The sequence below is a fragment of the Pseudorca crassidens genome, chromosome 5 (assembly GCF_039906515.1).
Source record: "Pseudorca crassidens isolate mPseCra1 chromosome 5, mPseCra1.hap1, whole genome shotgun sequence".
NCBI lineage: Eukaryota > Metazoa > Chordata > Mammalia > Artiodactyla > Delphinidae > Pseudorca > Pseudorca crassidens.
The window spans coordinates 38,405,000-38,425,110 of NC_090300.1; the positions used below are offsets into that span (position 1 = coordinate 38,405,000).

General features: G+C 35.2%; 1 protein-coding gene across 4 annotated transcripts in view; it reads left to right on the forward strand.

The window, feature by feature from the left end:
• ACAD11 (acyl-CoA dehydrogenase family member 11) overlaps positions 1–20,111 on the forward strand; it is an 88,614-nt gene that overhangs the window by 19,697 nt on the left and 48,806 nt on the right. For all 4 annotated transcript variants that reach the window (XR_010943517.1, XM_067737794.1, XM_067737795.1 and 1 more), the window contains exons 6-9: positions 13,670–13,811; positions 14,387–14,508; positions 16,385–16,491; positions 17,821–17,947. Coding sequence is in view for 3 of the 4 variants with exons in the window: in XM_067737794.1 (XP_067593895.1) it covers positions 13,670–13,811; positions 14,387–14,508; positions 16,385–16,491; positions 17,821–17,947 (498 nt within the window). In the remaining variant the exon portion in view is untranslated. The remainder of the gene's footprint in view (positions 1–13,669; positions 13,812–14,386; positions 14,509–16,384; positions 16,492–17,820; positions 17,948–20,111) is intronic.

Below are 20,111 nucleotides of genomic sequence, written 5' to 3' on the forward strand. Positions count from 1 at the left end.
TGCTAATTTGTTACATATATCATTATCTTTTATGTTTTAGGGTTATATAGTAGCTAGTAAAATGTCTTCTACTTTATACCCAGTAATCCCATAATTATTAGTTAAATCAAAGTTAATCAATTTCTTTCTCATATAAATATGTGTAGCTAATTTTTTATGGAAGTAACATACAGTTGACAAAGTACAAGTCAACTGGCATTTATTTATTACCAACTATGTGCTCTGAAACATGGGGTTAGAAGGAAAAACAGCTCTTAATGAGCTCAAAACACAGATGGAGAGAAAAGATACTCGGGTAACAGCAGAGAACAATATATACCCAAATGCTAAAGTATATCATACAATAAAACTAAGAGAGTAGTCAAAGAAGGAAAACATTCCCACTGTGGACTGGCATTAAAAACTATGAAACTTTAGAATTTAATTCTAGTCAATAGTTCCATCTCATTTTTTAAATTTCATAAATAAGTAGGAAATTAGACTATGTTTTTTCATGAAGGCACTTCACAAATTGGAAAATCAGTCCCTGGATGTGTATATATATGTGCTCCACTGTATATATTCCTAGGGATATGATTGAAAGCTTTTTATTTTTCCTTTGAGGGTAAGGATTATACCTTTAATTAATTTTTTTCTTACCTTTGTTTCTAGAGTCTATATGGTAGATGCTCAATAAATGAGGGCCTAGACTAAGAGCTCCTATAAAGCAGTAAATGCATCTTATTCATTTCTGCAGGTAGTTACATGTTTCTGAATGAATCTATGTTAAAAGAATTGATTTTAATTAATCACTAAGGTACTATTTCCATCTCATTTATTTATGCTTAATTTTTATTCTCTAATTTTTATTCTCTACCCCTTTCTGTGCCTCAGTTTTTATTGTAACTTTTTATTTGGAAATCATTGAAGACTCACAAGAAGTTGTAAAAATAGTAGAGGGGCCTGTGTATCCATCATCCAGATTCCCCAAAGAGATCTCACACAACTAGAGTATATTATCAAAGCCAGGAGATTGACATTGTGTGACTTGTGTGCCTTTTGGATTGGGAAAAAAAAATTTCAGGGTTCCCAAGGAGCTAAAATGAGGTAATTGATATGGAGCAACTAGCTGGTACCTGGCACAGCTGGTGCTCAACTTATTTCAGTTCTCTTCTTTTCCATTCTTTTCCCTTCTGTTTTCATATTCTGCTTTTCTAAGATGGCCTATCAAGCTCTATTCTTTAGAAAAAATTAGGGTAAAAGTAAATCTTTACTTTTAGTAGATATGTACTAAAACCTAAACAGTAGTTATAGGGGATGAAATTATAGGAGATTTATAAGTTGTACATTTCTGTAAGGTTTGAGGTTTTATTGTTCTTTTTTCCCCAAGACAACAGCATATTTTATTTTTGTTGTCAGAAAGCACAACAATTAAGAAAGAAAACATGAACAATTTTAAATGATAAACCATCTAGGAATGTGTGTGGTAAGCCAGTAAAGAATTACTAAAGGGAATAACAAAACTAAAATATATCACTCAATTTCACAATCCCTAGTTATTTTCTAGTTACTGATATGTAAAGTATTTGAAGCATGTTTGAGCAAGTGTTTCAGTAGTACAAAATGCTTACTGCAATGTTTAAAAGAAATCCAGTTTTCCTGGAAAATATCGTTAATTTTCCAAATATAAATCTTACCCATCTGGCAGAGAAATGTTTAAGATTTTGGAGTTTAATGTACATATTACCATTTCAACTTGAAAAATAAATATATTTAATAAACCCATAGATATTTTATTTGCATTCATTAATTAGTAGTCAGATGTATTTACGATAAATATAAGGACACTGTTTCTTCTGAAGTCATCTGCGTTGCAGTCTTTTATATGTCGTCTTATGAAAAAAAAATTTGTTATGCAAAACAAAACTTGTGTTTTTAATGGATTTTTCTTTTTAATTCCCCCACTATTTCTAAGATGTCAGTGTAGTTAGAGAAAAGCTTAGTTATAAAACTTAATTTTATAGCTAGAAAAGACATGGGGATTAGGTTTTTTTCCAATCTTTTTACTTTTCAGATGTTTTTAAATACCCTTAATATGCTCTTTGGTCATAAAGCCAGGTTTTGAACTCAGACCTACTGACTTCCAATTCCATATGATTCCTTCCACACTGTACTGCTTCTCATCTCTGTTGGAACTGGTCAATGTTGGTAATCTAGAAACTGAAACCCTTGTCTTTGACCATAGCCTCACTACCTTCTACTTCTTTTATTTCTTTATACCTCACCTGAGAGGCTACAAATTTGATTCCTCTTACTTTAGAATCCATGAACCCCTTATGACTTCATTTGACTTCTCACCTTGCCTGGCCCAGGTGGGCATGATCAATCATTTCAAGAACTACCTTCTTTATTATCAATGAATTAATAATTTTTTGACTGTGGATTTGTGTGCGAGTAATGTAAGAGTTATAAACTTTCCTGACCTTATATTGTTATTCCAGAATCTTCTCACCTCTTGACTTTATATATAATCTCCAACCCTGATCTTGGTTCATTGTATTTTTGCTACAGAATGAAGTCGTAAAGTCACGTTAACAGGGTCTGGGACATATCTATGCTGCATAATTTCATCTAGGTTGTAACTGCATCTCTTTGTAAAATCTGTGACATTTTTTTAAATGGCTTTTTCAAATCTTTTCTATTCTTCTCGAACTATCAAGTTGCCTTTTACATCTAGACTCCCACTCTCACATTTAGACTTGATTCGTTTTTGTCCTTTTAGTCACTTTTCAGCACAAGCTGCTTTCTAGGGATTACATACCCCTGGAAGTTCTCTTGATGTTGTTGAAGACATTTCAGTCCACTACACAATGTTTCCTTCATGCAGACTGATGGGTGACATTTTTCTTAAGCCATTGCCAAGAAAAATTGTTACTTTTTAAAAATTAAAGTATAGTCGATATATAGTATTATGTAAGTTACACGTATACAGTATAGTGATTCACAATTTTTAAAGGTTATACTCCATTTATAGTTATTATAAAATATTGGCTATATTCTCTGTGTCCTTATAGCTTATTTTATACATAATAGTTTGTACCTCTTAATCCCCTACCTCTAAATTGCCCCTCCCCCCTTCCCTCTCCCCATTGGTAACCACTAGTTTGTTCTCTAAATCTATAAGTCTGTTTCTTTTTTGTTATATTCACTAGTTTATTTTTTACATTCCACATATAAGTGATATCATGCAGCATTTGTCTTTCTCTGTCCAACTTATTTCACTTAGCATAATACCATCCAAGTCCATGCACGTTGTTGCAAATGGCAAAATTTCCTTCTTTTTTATGCCTGAGTAGCATTCCATTGTGTGTGTGTGTGTATATATATATATATATATATATATATATACACACACACACACACAATTTTATATATATATATATATATATATATATATATATAATGTCTTCTATATCCATTCGTCTGTTGATGGACACTTAGGTTGCTTCCATATCTTGACTATTGTAAATAATGCTGGTATGAACACTGGATACATGTAACTTTTCAAATTAGTGTTTTCGTTTTCTTCAGCTATATACCCAGGAGTGGAATTGCTGAGCCACATTATAGTTCTATTTTTAGTTTTTTGCAAAACCTCCATACTGTTTTGCACAGTGGCTGCACGAATTCACATTCCCACCAACATTGTATGAGGGTTCCCTTTTCTCCACATCCTCACTAGCATTTGCTATTTGTGTTCTGTTTGATGATGGCCATTGTGACAGGTGTGAGGTGATATCTCATTGTGGTTTTGATTTCAGTTCCCTAATGATTAGCGATGTTGAACATCTTTTCATGTGCCTGTTGGCCATCTGCATTTCCTCTTCAGAAAAAAGTCTATTCAGGTCTTATGCCCATTTTTTAATCAGGTTTTTTTTTTAATATTGAGTTGTATGAGCATTTATATATTTGGGATATTAACCCCTTATTGGTCATATCATTTGCAAATATTTTCTCCCATTCAGTAGGTTGTCTTCTTATTTTGTTGATGGTTTCCTTTGCTGTGCAAAAGCTTTTAAGTTTAATTAGGCCCCATTTGTTTATTTTTGCTTTTATTTCCTTTGCTTTAGGAGATAAATCTAAAAACATATGGCTACAATTTATATCAAAGAGTGTGGTCTGTTTTCCTCTAGGAGTTTCGTTTCTAGTCTTACATTTAGGTCTTTAATCCATTTTGAATTTATTTTTGTATGTAGTGTGAGAAAATGTTCTTATTTCATGCTTTTACATGTAGCTGTCCAGTTTTCTCAGCACCAGTTTTTGAAGAGACTATCTTCTCCATTATATATTCTTCCCTCATTTGTCATAGATTAATTGACCATAAGTGTGTGGATTTATTTCTGCATTCTCTGTTATAGTCCATTGATCTTTGTGTCTGTTTTTGTGCCAATACCATACTGTGTTAATGACTGTAGCTTTGTAGTATAGTCTGAAGTCAGGGAGCATGATTCCTCCACTTCTGTTCTTTCTCAAGATTGTTTTGGCTATTCGGGCTCTTTTGTGTTTCCATAAAAATTTAATTTTTTTTGGACACACTGCACGGCTTGTGGGATCTTAGTTCCCCTACCAGGCATTGAACTCGGGCCCTTGGCAGTGAAAGCACAGAGTCCTAACCACTGGATCTCCAGGGAATTCCCTCCATATAAATTTAAGAATTATTTATTCTAGTTCTGTGAAAAATGCCATTGATATTTTGATAGGGATTGTATTGAATCTGTAGATTGCCTTGAGTAGTATGGTCATTTTAAGAATATTAATTCTTCCTGTCCAAGAACACAGTATATCTTTCCATCTGTTTGTGTCATCTTCATTTTCTTTTGTCAGTGTCTTATAGTTTTCCAACTGCAGGTCTTTTATCTCCTTAGGTAGGTTTATTCCTAGGTATTTTGTTCTTTTTGATGCAACTGTAAATGGGATTATTTCCTTAATTTCTTTTTCTGATAGTTCATTGTTAATGTATAGAAATGCAACAGATTTCTGTACATTAATTTTGTATCCTGCAACTTTACCAAATTCATTGATGAGCTCTAGAAGTTTTCTGGTGGTGTCTTTAGGATTTTCTATGTATAGTACCATGTGATCTACAGAGTGACAGTTTTACTTTTTCCTTTCAAATTTGGATTCCTTTTATTTCTTTTTCTTGTCTGACTGCTGTGATTAGGACTTCCAATACTATATTGAATAAAAATGGCAAGAGTGGGCATCCCTGTCTTGTACCTGATCTTAGAGGAAATCCTTTCAGCTTTTCACTGTTGAGTATGATGTTAACTGTGGGTTTGTCATGAATGACCTTCATTATGTTGAGATATGTTCCCTACTCTATGCCCACTTTCTTGAGAAAAATATCATAAATGGATGTTGAATTTTGTCAAAAGCTTTTCCTGCATCTATTGAGATGATCATATGATTTTTATTCTTCAGTTTATTAATGTGGTATATCACATTGAGTAATTTGAAGATATTGAAAAGTCCTTCCATCCCTGGGGTAAATCCCACTTGATCATGGTATATGATCCTTTTAATGTGTTATTGTATTTGGTTTGCTAGTATTTGGTTGAGGATTTTTGCATCTATGTTCAGCAGTGGTATTGGCCTGTAATTTTCTTTTTCTATCATATCTTTGTCTGGTTTTGATATCAGGGTGATGCTTGCCTTATAGAATGGGTTCAGAAGTGTTACTTCCTCTGCAACTTTTTGGAATAGTTTTAAAAGGATAGGCATTAACTCTTCTGTAAATGTTTGGTAGAATTCACCCATGAAGCCATCTGGTCCTGGACTTCTGTTTCTTGGGAGTTTTTAAATTACTGATTCAATTTCATTACTGGTAATTGATCTGTTTATATTTTCTATTTCTTCCTGGTTCAGTCTGGGAAGATTGTATCTTTCTAAAAATTTGTCTGTTTCTTCAAGGTTGTTGATTTTATTGGCATAGAGTTGTTCATTGTAGTCTCTCATGATTCTTTATATTTCTGTGATGTCAGTTGTAACTTCTCCTTTTTCATTTCTGATTTTATTGATTTGATCCCTCTCCATTTTTTTCTTGATAAGTCTGACTAAAGGTTTTATCAGTGTTGCTTATCTTCTTAGAGAACCAGCTTTTAGTTTCATTTATCTTTTCTATTGATTTTTTAGTCTCTATTTCATTTGTTTCTGCTCTGATCTTTACTATTTCTTTTCTCCTACTGACTTTGGGTTTTGTTTGTTCTTCTTTTTCTAGTTCCTTTAGGTGTAAGTTTAAGTTGTTTATTTGAGATTTTTCTTTTTTCTGAGGTAAGCTTGTATCACTATAAACTTCCCTCTTAGAACTGCTTTTGCTGCATCTCATAAATTTTGGATCATTGTGTTTTCATTTTCATTTGCCTTTAGGTAAGTTGTTATTTCCTTTTTGACTTCCTCAGTGTTCCATTTGTTGTTTAGTAGCATATTGTTTAGTCTCTTGTGTTTTTTGCAGTTTTTTTCTAGTAGTTTATTTCTAGTCTCATAGCGTTGTGGTCGGAAAAGATGCTTCATATGATTTCAGTTTTCTTAAATTTACTGAGGATTGTTTTGTGGCCTAGTATGTGATCTATCCTGGAGAATGGTCCATGTGCACTTGAAAAGAATGTGTATTCCGCTTTCAGATAGAATATTCTATATATATCAACTAATGTGTCATTTAAGGCTTATTGATTTTCTGTCTGGATGATCTGTCCATTCATGTAAGTGTGGTGTTAAAGTCCCCCACTAGTATTATGTTACTGTCGATATCTCCGTTTATGGCTGTTAATATTTGCTTTATGTATTTAAGTGCTCCTGTGTTGCATGCATATGTATTTACAATTGTTATATATTCTTCTTGGATTGATCCCTTGATCATTATGTGTAGTGTCTTTGTCTCTTGTAACAGTCTTTGTTTTAAAGTCTATTTTGTCTGATATAACTTTTGCTACCCCAGCTTTCTTTTGATTTCCATTTGCATGGAATACCTTTTTCCATCCCCTCACTTTTGTCTTTTTGTGTCTTTAGATCTCAAGTGAGTTTCTTGTGTGCAGCATCTATACAGGTCTTTTTTTTGTATCCATTCAGCCACTCTGTGTCTTTTGATTGGAGCATTTATTTCACTTACATTTGAGGTAATTAGTGATACCTAAGTTCTTATTGTCATTTTGTTAATTGTTTTGGAATTGTTTTGTGGGTCTTTTTTTTCCCCTTCTTTTGTTCTCTTGTCATGTGATGTGATGAGTATCTTTAGAATTATGTTTGGATTCCTTTTTCTTTTTTGTATGTATATCTATTGTAGATTTTTGGTTTGTGGTTATGATGAAGTAGGTGGGTATACTTACATATATATATATATATATGATTGTTTTAAGTTGCTGACTGCTTAATTTCAAATGCATTTTAACAACCCTGCGTTTGTACTCTCTTCCTCTCATGATTACTGTTTTTGATATCATATTTTACATCTAATTGGTTGTGTATTCCTTACCTGCTTATTGTGGATATTAATGATTTTACTACTTTTGTCTTTTAATCTTCCTACTAGCTTTGTGCATGGATAATTTCCTACCTTTACTTATGTTTGCCTTTACCAATGAACTTTTTCATTTCATAATTTCCTTGTGCCTAGTTGTGGCCTTTTCTTTTTTGCTTAGAGAAGTTTCTTTAACATTTCTTGTAAACCTAGTTTGGTGATGCTGAACTCTTTTAGCTTTTGTCTGTCTGTAAAACTTTTGATCTCTTCATCAAATCTGAATAAGAGCCTTGCTGGGTAGAGTATTCCTGGTTGTAGGGTTTCCCTTTCATCACTTTATTCTTTTTTTTTTAATTTATTTCTTTAATTTATTTCTTTTTGGCTGTGTTGGGTCTTCTTTGCTGCGCACTGGCTTTCTCTATTTGGGGCGAGTGGAAGTTACTCTTTGTTGTCGTGTGTGGGCTTCTCATTTCGGTAGCTTCTCTTGTTGCAGAGCACGGGCTCTAGGCGTGTGGGCTTCAATAGTTGTGGCACGCGGGCTCAGTAGTTGTGGCTCGCAGGCTGTAGAGTGCAGGCTCAGTAGCTGTGGTGCACAGGCTTTGTTGCTTCATGGCATGTGGGATCTTCCAGGACCAGGGCTCGAACCTGTGTCCCCTGCATTGGCAGGTGGATTCTTAACCACTGCTCCACTAGGGAAGCCCTCCTTTCACCACTTTAAATGTATTGTACCACTCCCTTCTGGCCTGTAGAGTTTCTGCTGAAAAGTCAGCTGATAACCTTATGGGAGTTCCCTTATATGTTATTTTTCACTTTTCCCTTGTTGCTTTTAATAGTCTCTCTTTATCTTTGCTTTTTGCCATTTTAATTAAAGTGTGTCTTGGCATGTTCCTCTTTGGGTTAATCCTTTATGGGACTCTACACTTATGGGACTTGCATGTCTATTGCCTTTCCCAGGTTAGGGAAGTTTTTAGCTATTAAGTCTTCAAATATGTTCTCATCCCCTTTCTCTCTCTCTTCTCCTTGTAGGACCTCTATAATGCAAATGTTATTGTGCTTGATGTTGTCCCAGAGGTCTCTTAAACTGTCCTCATTTCTTTTCCTTATTTTTTCTTTTTTCTGTTCCACATCAGCAATTTCCACTACTCTGTCTTCCAGCTCACTGATCCATTCCTCTATATCATTTAGTCTACCATTGATTACTTCTAGTATATTTTTTCATGTCATTTATTGTATTCTTCATCTCTGTTCAGTTGTTCTGCATATTTTTTGACTCTTTGTTAAGAACTTCTAACTTCTCACTCTGTGCATCCATTCTTCTCCTGGGTTTTTTCATCATCTTTACCATCACTACCCTGAACTCTTTATTAAGTAGATGTCCTGTCTCCACTTCACTTAGTTCTTTTTCGGGGGTTTTGTCTTATTCCTTCATCTGGAGCATGTTCCTCTGCCACCTCATTTTGCCTAGGTTGCTGTTTGTATTTTTATGTATCTGCTAAGTTAGTTACATTTCCCAACCTTGGAGAAGTGACCTTCTGTAGCAGATGTCCTATGCATCCCAGCAGTGCACTTCTTTCTCATCTCCCAAGCTATATGCTCTAGGGGTTCCCCCTATGAGGGCTACCTGGAACCTTCTCTTGTGGCCAGCTGAATATGTGGGCAGTCTGGTAGGTTTGGTTAGCCTCCAGTCTGGTTGGTTGCTAGGCTCTGCCTTGTGTGGAGGCTGCCGGCTGCTGGTTGGTGGGGCTGGGTCACAAGGCCGCTGACTGAAGAACTAGCCCAGGGGGCCCCAGGGCTAGTGCTGGCTCACTGGTTGGCAGAGTCAGGGTCCAGAAGACTCCATGGTTGTTGCCCACCTTCCTCGTGGGTGAAGCCAGGTCCTGGGGTTACTTCCGGACTACTGGCAGGCAGATAAGGTCCTGGAGTTGGTTGCAGGGTCCAGGGATTCCAGAGATGGTATCAGATTGCTGCTGGTGGGGGGTGGGTTTCTGACACAGGGTCTGGGGTGTCCAGAAGCTTGAATTAGCCTGCTAGTGAGCAGGGCTGGGGCCAGGCTTGTCCCAGGGCCAGGGTCTCTGGCCTGTTGGTAGATGGGCTGTGTCTGCAGGCTGCTGGATTGTGGTTTTCTTGCATCTGGTCCCTGCCCACTGGTGGCTGGAACTAGGTCCTGGGCCCTCTGGTAGGCAGGGCCACATCCAGAGGCAGCTGTGGGCTTAGGGGGTCTTAAGGCAGCCTGTCTGCTGATGGGTGGGGCTGTGTCCTTGCCAAGTTAGTTGCTTGGCTTGAGGCGCCCCAGCACTGGTGACTGCAGGCTGTTGGGCCAGGGCAGGGCTGGGTCCTGGGGGTAATAAGCCAGAGGGAGGATTCCACAATGGTGCCTGCCAACACCAATGTCCACATGGTAGAAGGAGCTCCCAAGAATGGCTGCCACCAGTGTCTGTGGCCCCAGGGTGAGCTGCAGTTGCCTCCTGCCTCTCTGGGAGACTCTCCAAGATCAACAGGTAGGTCTGTCCCAGGCTCCTATCAAATTATGGCTTTTATTTTGGGTCCTGGAGTGTGTGAGATTTTTTGTGCACCCTTTAAGAGTGAAGTCTCTGTTTCCCTCAATCCTTTGGGACTCCCACAATTAAGCACCACTAGCCTTCAAAGCCAAATGCACTGGGGGCTCATCTTCCTGATGCAGGACCCCCAGAATGGGGAGCCCAACGTGGGGCTCAGACCTCTCACTCCTGTGGGAAAACCTCTGCAGTGTAATTATTCTCCAGTTTGTGGGTCATCCACCTTGGGTTATGGGCCTTGACTATATTGTGAGTCCACCTGTCCTACCCACCCCATTGTGGTTCCTTCTTTATGTTTTTAGTTGTAGAAGATCTTTTCTGGTTGGTTCTGGTCTTTTTCATTGATGGTTGTTCTGCTTATAGTTGTTATTTTGGTGTGCTCCTGAGAGGAGGTGAACTCATGGTCTTTCTACTCTGCTGTCTTGACTGATCTCCATGAAAATTGTCACTCTTGAGCAGCTGGGTTTTTTTGCTTTGTTTTGAAGTACAGTTGATTTGTAATATAATGTTAGTTTCAGTTTCGGGTGTAAAGCATTGTCATTCAGGGTTTTTGCAGATTATACTCCATTATAGGTCATTATAAGATAATGGGTATAATTCCCTGTGCAATACAATATATCCTTGTTGCTTATCTGTTTTATATATAGTAGTTTGTATCTGTTAATCCCATACCCCTAATTTGTCCCTGTCCCCTCCCCTTTCACCTTTGTAACCACAAGTTTGTTTTCTATATCTGTGAGTCTGTTTCTGTTTTGCCTATGCATTCATTTGTATTATATTTTAGATTCCACATGTAAATGATATCATATAGTATTTGTCTTTCTCTGTCTGACTTATTTCACTAAGCATAATATTCTCTAGGTCCATCCACGTTGCTGCAAATGGCAATATTTCATTCTTTATTACGGCTGAGTAATATTCCATTGTATATATACCACATCCTCTTAACCCAATCATCTGTTGATGGGCACTTGGAAGCGATCCAGGTGCAGCTGGTTTGTTTTTAATCTACATGCACTATAAACATTGTGACTGATTATGCTTCATACTTTATTTTGTCCATAGAAAACTCAGAGCAAATTCTGTCAACGCTAAAAACTATATATCAATATGACCTGTGACATTTAATTTTATGTAATGACCTACTCTTAGCTTTATCACTTTATTAAAAATTATTATATTTTTTCCTACCTCCTTCATCTATTGTCAGTCCTACTGTATTGTATGTGTTTCTTTTGTTTTGAAAAGGTAATATACATACATATTAATAAAATTCAAGGGACTTCCCTGGTGGAGCAGTGGTTAAGATTCAGCCTGCTAGTGCAGAGGACATGGGTTTGATCCCTGGTCCAGGAAGATCCCACGTGCCGCGGAGCAACTAAGCCCGTGCACCACAACTACTGAGCCTGTGCACCACAACTACTGAGACTGTGCACCACAACTACTAAAGCCTGTGTGCTCTAGGGCCCGTGTGCCACAACTACTGAGCCCGCATGCCACAACTACTGAAGCCTGTGTGCCTAGAGCCCGCGCTCCACAACAAGAGAAGCCACTGTGATGAGAAGCCCACGCACCACAATGAAGAGTAGCCCCCGCTCACCACAACTAGAGAAAGGCCATGTGCAGAACGAAGACCCAACACAGCCAAAAATAAATTTAAAATTTTTTAAAAAATTCAATAAGGCAAAAAGCATACCTAGAAAATAAAACTCAAGGTAGAAGATAATCAACAAAATGAAAAGCTTCAGTTGTGCTGAGGTTTCAAAAAAACTCTCAGAAATCATTTTAAGTTCTTTAGCAGCAAAATGAATTAGTAAATGTTCACCTCATCCACTAGAAGTTATGCTATGCTTTTTATAGCTCTGTACACAAACAGGAATAGACAGGATTCTAATAAACCATGGCTAATTAATTTATACTAATTGATAATTTGATGACCCATCAGCTTTTCTCACTGGCTATTGTTTTATAGCTTTGTGGGTAATTACTTTTAAAATGTTTCAGATTTCTTGAAACTTAACTCCAGGGAAAATGTTCAATTAAAAAAAGCTAAACATTTATAGCATAATTAAGTATATCATCTTCTTTTCTTTGGACGTCAAGAGCACAGAAACAAACAGAATGGTATAGAGAAAAATGCGTCCAATCCCTTTTTTAAGCAAATTTAACAAATCTAGCATATATAGTAACTTATAATTCAATATAACCACAACCATAAAAAGTCTTATGAAGTCAAATCATAGAGGAAGCAGTGATCAATTTTTCCCATAGTCATAATGGTAAATTTTTTATTGCCTGCTATATGCCAGGCTCTGTACTTATTCATTGAATAAATACATTTTGGCCACCTACTGTATGTCAGGTACTTCGCAGCTAGACACTGGTAAACAAAATGGACATGTTACCTGCTCTTATTTCATCTTCACACTAACTCTATGCAAGAGGTGTATGTTATGGCTGCAAAAATTGAGAATCAGAAAGGTTAACTAGCTTGTCCAGAATTACACAGCCAGTAAATGGTGGAGCTAGGACTTGAATACAGGTCTGTGATTCCAAAGACCACATTTTTCCTTTAAGCTACAATAATGTGTTCAAATGTATGAGAGAAGCAAGGGAGTGCAAGCACACACAAAGTTACATAAAGGCATGAAACCCAGTAACTTGCATTGCTTAAGTGAGCTTTGCTGTTTTATCTGGCTTAGATAACCTTCTCTAGATTATTGCAACAGCCTCCTCATTGCCTCCCCTACAGTCTATTCAAAACATAGCAGCTAGAGTGACCTTAAAATACAAATCCTATCATATCACTCCTCCCGTACAGAACCCTCCAATGGAGTGTCTCCTCCCATATTCCATCCCTTCTGCCTCAGTCCCTTGAAGTAACTATAGCCATTGCTATCAGTTTGGTGTATATTCTTTCAACTTTGTGTATTCATTTGTACCCTTTTTATTTAAACAAATAGGATCATACTATGCATATTATTTTACAAATTGCCTTTTCCCCTTGTATTTGCAGTTGAATGTCCTGTGTTCTTAACATAAAGCTATATAGTCCCTTGATACATATTGTTACAAAATAGAATGAGGAAAGCTTTCCGTGTTATTGGTTCCAAATTACACAACTCTTTTATCATGTTGCTATATAATGGTGGATTTTGTATTCATAAAACAAACAGCATCTTTTATAACAATTATAGTTTTATATCTATAGCATGAAATAACTTACTTTAAAAAATTACTATTGTCATAAGAGTGTAATATTTGTTACGTTGTAAGATTCATTACCAGAGAATAGATTCTTAAATTATAAGTAATTGTTAGAATTTCTTCTTTACTATAGTTACTCCCAGTTGAAACTTTTCAACTGCTTTTGCCTCCGTTCATTAGTAGACATGTTAAGGCTGTGTAAAGTAAAATGCAGAGCTGTTGGCCAGCAATGGAACAAGGGGACTTGGCTCTATTTGATAAATGAAATGTGCCGCTGTGGGTAAAGACTGCAAACTACAGCCTCACATTTGCTTTTGATGGAAAATATGATTTTCATTATATTCTATTTCATTCATCTCCTTATTTTAGTTGTTTTGGATTTACTATATTAAAACCTTTTTATTTTTAATTACAGTCTCGAGTTGTAGCTGTACTAGATTGGGAGCTTTCAACCATTGGTCATCCTCTGTCAGACTTGGCTCATCTCTCTATGTTCTACTTTTGGCCAAGGACCATTCCATTGTTAAGTCAAAGTCCTCATTTGCAAGAAAACATAGGTATGAAAACATAGTGTTGCCTAAACTGCTATTAATATAAAATTATATTTATTTTGCTTCATAATTAATAAAAAGATTATATTGCAATCTTAGATAAATAGCTTTTGTTTCTTGAAATGTTTTTAAATCATTTTATTCTATCGATTTTTTTGAATGTATCATTCCACTTCTAGTAATTTGTTACAAAATATAATCATTTGTATATAATGTTCTTTTGGAAATCAACATTTAGAGCATATTTTGTTATATGGATTATAATTATATGGATAATAATGTTTTAATTATAATATTATATTTTATTATATATAATTAATAATATAATACATTATTTATATTATATAATATAATTTATACTATATATAAGTAATAATATATTATAAGATTATATTATATTATAGTTAATATTTTAATTATAATATTATAATTATATAGATTATAATGTTGTGTTATATGGATTAATGTTTTGTTATATGGATTAATTTTATGTTCAGTTTTATATTTATATGCAATATGACATTTTAAAATATTCACCATGACATTCTTATTAAAGTTTATAGTATATACTGTTTTTATAGGGGTACCATCAATGGAAGAACTGATTTCAATATATTGCCGCTGCAGGGGAATTAATTCTAATCTTCCTAACTGGAATTTCTTTCTTGCCCTTTCATATTTTAAAATTGCTGGAATAGCACAGGTAATTAATTTTTTAACATGTGTTTCACCATTACTTATTGATGTACTGTTGACAATATTTTTGGTCTTTGGGGGTTTTATATTCCTTTTTTTTTTTTTTCTTTTTGGCCACATAATGGCTCAGCTTGTGGGATCTTAGTTCCCCTACCAAGGATTGAACCCGGACCTCTGGCACTGAAAGCACAGAGTCCTAATAACCATTGGACCACCAGGGTATTCTCTTATATTCTTATCTTTAGATCAATTTAGTTTCCATAATAACAAATACCAGACATGGATAAAACAGAAATCCAGAGTTTACAGAATAGGAATTTGGCAAGGGAAAAATTTGAGTAGCAAAATGTGGTATCACTTTTTGGTATAATAAACGAAAAGATGGAAGAAGGGAGAGAGAAAGACATAATAACAAAAACAGAAAAAGCATGTGAGAATTGGTTATTTCCTGAATATCCAATATAAGAAAGAGTTAAACTCCTTATATGATATCTGATTCAGATTATAAAACCCTATTAATCAGGGCTGATGATGAAGGAATTATCATTGTATTTCCCAAAGCCAGCACAGTACCTAGCATACAGAGCCTCTTAATTATGTGTTTGAGTGAGTAGATAAGCTCAAACACATAATTAATTGTCCATTTTCCATTTTCTAATAATGTGATAGTTATGTGATAAATTTTGAGAGAAAACTGAACATAAATTCAGTTTTTTAAATTTACAGTTTAGACAATTGCATTCTTCATTATACTAACTCAGCTCCCTTATACTTTGAGTCTTAGTTTTTTTAAGAAATTGAGATGCTTCATCTCTGGTAAGGGGTTAGGGCTTGGAGGAAGAACAAGTAAATAAGAGATTTTAGAAACAAAAAAGAATGGGAAAAGAAGGATTAACGAAAATTATGGTTATTTTTCCCTGTCCTCAGAGTTCATGCTGTCCTCCACTAACTGAAATGTCTAGGAAATAGTTGTCTTACATCTCATCCTGTAGTTTAGAATCATATTAATCATATTAGTTAATCATGTTGATTGGATGCATTTCTCAAAATAGGGTTTATGGTATGTTTCTATATCTGTCAATTTCCAAAGTGAGATAACAGATAGGCTTTGAATTTAAAATGTATTTTCATTTCAAATAAAAGCTTGACATGGTTTACGATCGAAATTAATATGTATGTCATAAACTGTGTAGTTAGTAGCCTTAGAGATGATCATGAACATTCCATTCTAACTAGAAATGTGAAATTGGAAATGACGGAAAGACTGCTACAGTGTTTTATTGTACAAAGAATTATATAAAGAAATTAATGAAATTCAGTTGATTGTGTTTGGGACAGGGAACAGGAGAGTATATTATGTTGGAAACACAGAACATGGAGAATTAACAAAGAAAAACAGATGAGCATTCAGCTAACACTGTTCAACGGAGAATAGTTTCACCTAAATTAGGGGTCCAAAAAATGAGATAAAATATTCTTAGAAGTCTCTCATTGCCTTCTCTTTGGTTTTATAGTTTTTAATTTTATTTTAGTTTCTTTAGATTTTTCTCCACTGTGTAGGGAGAGCAATGATCTTTAGAGGTGATATGACTTGCCAATTTGGTATCTTTAGTAACTGCTAAACTCATTTTAAAGTTTGGTTTGATTTCCAGTTATAATTCTGTTATGATGAGAGTATGTTAACCAAATGATACAAGTGTAAGTCTTTAACTTGGAGTGGTATAATTATGCCTGCATGTAAATTAATAGAACTGATAGTCTGATTTATATCTTAGTACCTTTTAAGTTTAGTGATTCACGTAGCTGGGAAACTGTGGAAAGACTGGATAGTTGAAGAATAGTTTTCCATGAATTTTAATCACTTTGTATTAATTTACTTATAGGGAGTATATAGTAGATATCTTCTGGGAAATAATGCATCTGAAAGTAGCTTTCAGTTTGCCAATATTGTGCAACCTCTGGCAGAAACTGGATTACAACTCTCAAAAAGGTAAGAAAATATAGATTCTGTGGCTAACTCAAATTAGAGCCTTTATTAGCTATGTGAAGGTCATAAACTTTAGGGGGATAGGGATTGTTTTTATTGCTTACAACACCAGAATTGCTGCTGCCAATCATGGTAAAAAATTTTTTAGTAAATCTCTTTTATGCTTGAAAATAAATTGACCTCAGATTTAAAGAAAATACCCATTTAATGATTAAAAGAGGTTTGTGGGTTTTTTTGCAATTTGAATGTATAAACCTTTAAGATATTGATAAAATTCTCAAATGTTTCCTTCTAATATTTAAGTTACTTACATATACCTGTTTAAAGTTATGTATTATATAAGATGATTTATTAAGTTTAGAAATGTTGCTCTCTTCCACCATGACATTGCATGAAACTGTATTCAGACATTTCATAAGAGTCTTTGAAATTCATATCTCCATTAGTGGAGCACTTTTGAGACATCTAATACACTTTCTCCAAACACACTGCCATCTAACAGGTGTGATGGAGGGGAGAAATAAATTAGGGGGTTGAGATTAACATATACACACTACTATATATAAAATAGATAATCAACAAGGACCTACCATATATTACAGGGAACTCTACTCAATACTCTGTAATAACCTATATGGGAAAAGAATCTGAAAAAGAATAGCTATATGTATATGTATAACTGAATCACTTTGCTGTATACCTGAAACATTGTAAATGTTGTAAATCAACTATCCTCCAATATAAAGCAAAATTTAAAAGAAACAAACAGAAAAAAACAGTGTGATATATAGCACTTACTGAATGCACGGATGATGCTGTCCCTGGAAATTCTGCCCAAGCCACAAGTATCCATGGCATATCATTAGGACAGTTGTGTTTTACAGTTCATCTCATACACGAATATTTGTAATCTCCACAACATGACAAATGATGATGCTGCTTTTCATAATGATCTTTAAAGGTCTTGTTTATAATGATATCCAGCAGTTGTATTTGTGAGGCATATACTAAGAGTAATTATTAAATTTGTATTCTATTTCTTTGCCTTCTTGTTTAGAGATTCTGATATGTGGCTTCAATAAAGATTTTAAACTCCCATTGATTGAGGTCATGCCAGGCTTATGTTTTCTCCAAAAAGTGCTTTAAGCACTAAAGTTTAATGTTTAAAATAAAGTGATTCTGCATTCCTTCCATAACATGAAAGACAAAAACTCCAAAATATGGAAACTTCTTCTGAGAGATGTTTTTGGGAAACTGGGGGAAGACATTACATTCTATTCAGAAATCTATAATAATGGTTTTGCACATCTTTGTAACTTTTTTTTTATAAAGAACTTTCAGTACTGCACTTCCACAGACTGATACTACCAGACAATTGTTTGTACAGACTAGGACAGGCCACGAAGTTCTTACTAGGGTGAAGCAGTTCATGAAACAACACATCCTCCCAGCTGAAAAGGTAAGTATTCTATAAACAAACAGAATGTATTTGTGCTCCAAGACTATTGAAGAATTACTTCTGTTATCTCTGCTTCTAGGAGTACCATGGTATCATTTCTTTGCAGTCAATCCTTACCTAGATGCCCCTTCTCACCTTAGCACTGAACTGCTGCAGAACCTGATCCTGAGAAATTCCAAGCTTCTAAAATATGCCAAGGGAATGCCACAGATAAATCTGTGGAATTAAAATTAAGTTAGAGGGAATTAGCAGTTTACAAAGTTGAGATCTTTAAATATTTTAGAGTAAAATGCTACTTTGGGGGTCTTTTCCTAAGGCAGTGACTTTCAGCCTTTTTTTTCTTTAATGGGCCCCTTTGAAAATTGAGAACTGTAGGATAAACAAGAGAGGCATACCCAGAAAATTTTGTATATCATTTCAAGCTGTTCACAGATACTACCATCACTCCCCCCACAAGCTACTATTTTAAGGTGTTAAGTTTCAGTAAATTCACTGAGAGTAGACAAGTTATGTGACACATTCATTCATTCAGTTAACAAATAATTATTAGGTACCTAATAATGGGTTAGGCCATTGAAAGTAAAAGGAAGAATAAGAAGACAGGGCTTATGCTTCTACAGAGCTTATACTTTAGCATGAAAGAAAGACATTAAGTAAGAGATGATAAATGCTGTGAAGAAAAGATAAAAATTATTATAAAAATTTATATATATAAAATATACTATATATAAAATAGATAATCAACAAGGACCTACTGTATAGCACATGGAACTCTACTCAGTACTCTGTAATAACCAATATGGGAAAGGAATCTGAAAAAGAGTATATATATATGTATAACTGAATCACTTTGCTGCACACCTGAAACTGACACAACATTGTAAATCAACTATACTCCAGTATAAAATTAAAATATTTTTTAAAAACAAAATTCTGAACTTTTGGGTGTTAAAAAGAAAATGCAACACTTTGAGTTCAAGATGGCAGACTGAAATCAGCATTTACCTCCCCTCACACAAATAAAATCCTCTTGAATTAACAATAAAGAAATTTTTTTAAAAATGGAATTGGTAAAAGCACAAAAACAAAAGTACACATTGCAGGACTAAAGGTTTTGAAAAGAGAATGGAAAAGGATTTGGGAAGCAGAGTGGATCATACCAAAGAAAAAACCTTAACACATCTCAGAAGAATTTCTAAGTAAGAGAGGACTGACTGTAACTCAGGTGGTAACTTCTTTTTTTTTTTTACAATGGAGTCCCCTATGATTGCCTGTTGTGGAGAGCAAGAATGAGAAGAGGAAGAGAAATCAAGATGTTTGATTTAAGAATTAACCTGTAATAGGTGGCCTGCTTGAGTTGGTTTCTAACACTCCCGGGTAGCAATGGTGTTTGCCCCAGGAAAAAGGCTGCCAGAGTACTCTAAAAAAGCATATGATGTGTTTCAAAGAAGCCAGGGTTTCAAATGACAGTTTCTCTCCATTTTTTTTCTTTTTTTTTTTTTGCTGTATGCGGGCCTCTCACTGTTGTGGCCTCTCCCATTGCGGAGCACAGGCTCCGGATGCGCGGGCTCAGTGGCCATGGCTCACGGGCCCAGCCGCTCCGCGGCATGTGGGATCTTCCCGGACCAGGGCACGAACCCGCGTCGCCTGCATCGGCAGGCAGACTCTCAACCACAGCGCCACCAGGGAAGACCCCTCCATTTTTTTTTTCCAGTGGTGGGTTTGGTGTAGACCCCAGCTTTCCTATCAGCCTTCCTGATTTATTCAAAGGAGACTCAAATTGGGAGAGGAAACCAAGTAGCCATGTTCTTTCATTCATAAATGTAAATGAGCGATCCAGGGAAGCATGTAGCACAGAAGAGGTGTTACAAATTGGATTGTGATACATCTGAACCTCATATCATGCAGCTACTAAAATATTTACAAAGAATTTGTAATAAAGGAAAATGCTTTATGATAAAAAAAAGCACTCTAGTTTTAAAGGAAAGATTATCAACATTTTGTGTGACAAGGAAAGCCATAATCATTTTGTGTCTGCAGATCTTTCAAATCTGGAATATATCTACATCTAATAATGTGAGCTTTTTCTTTCTTTAAAAACTTGTACTAACATCCATAAAAACATTTTATCCTGTAGAATGACTCTGGACTGTACTAATCCCTG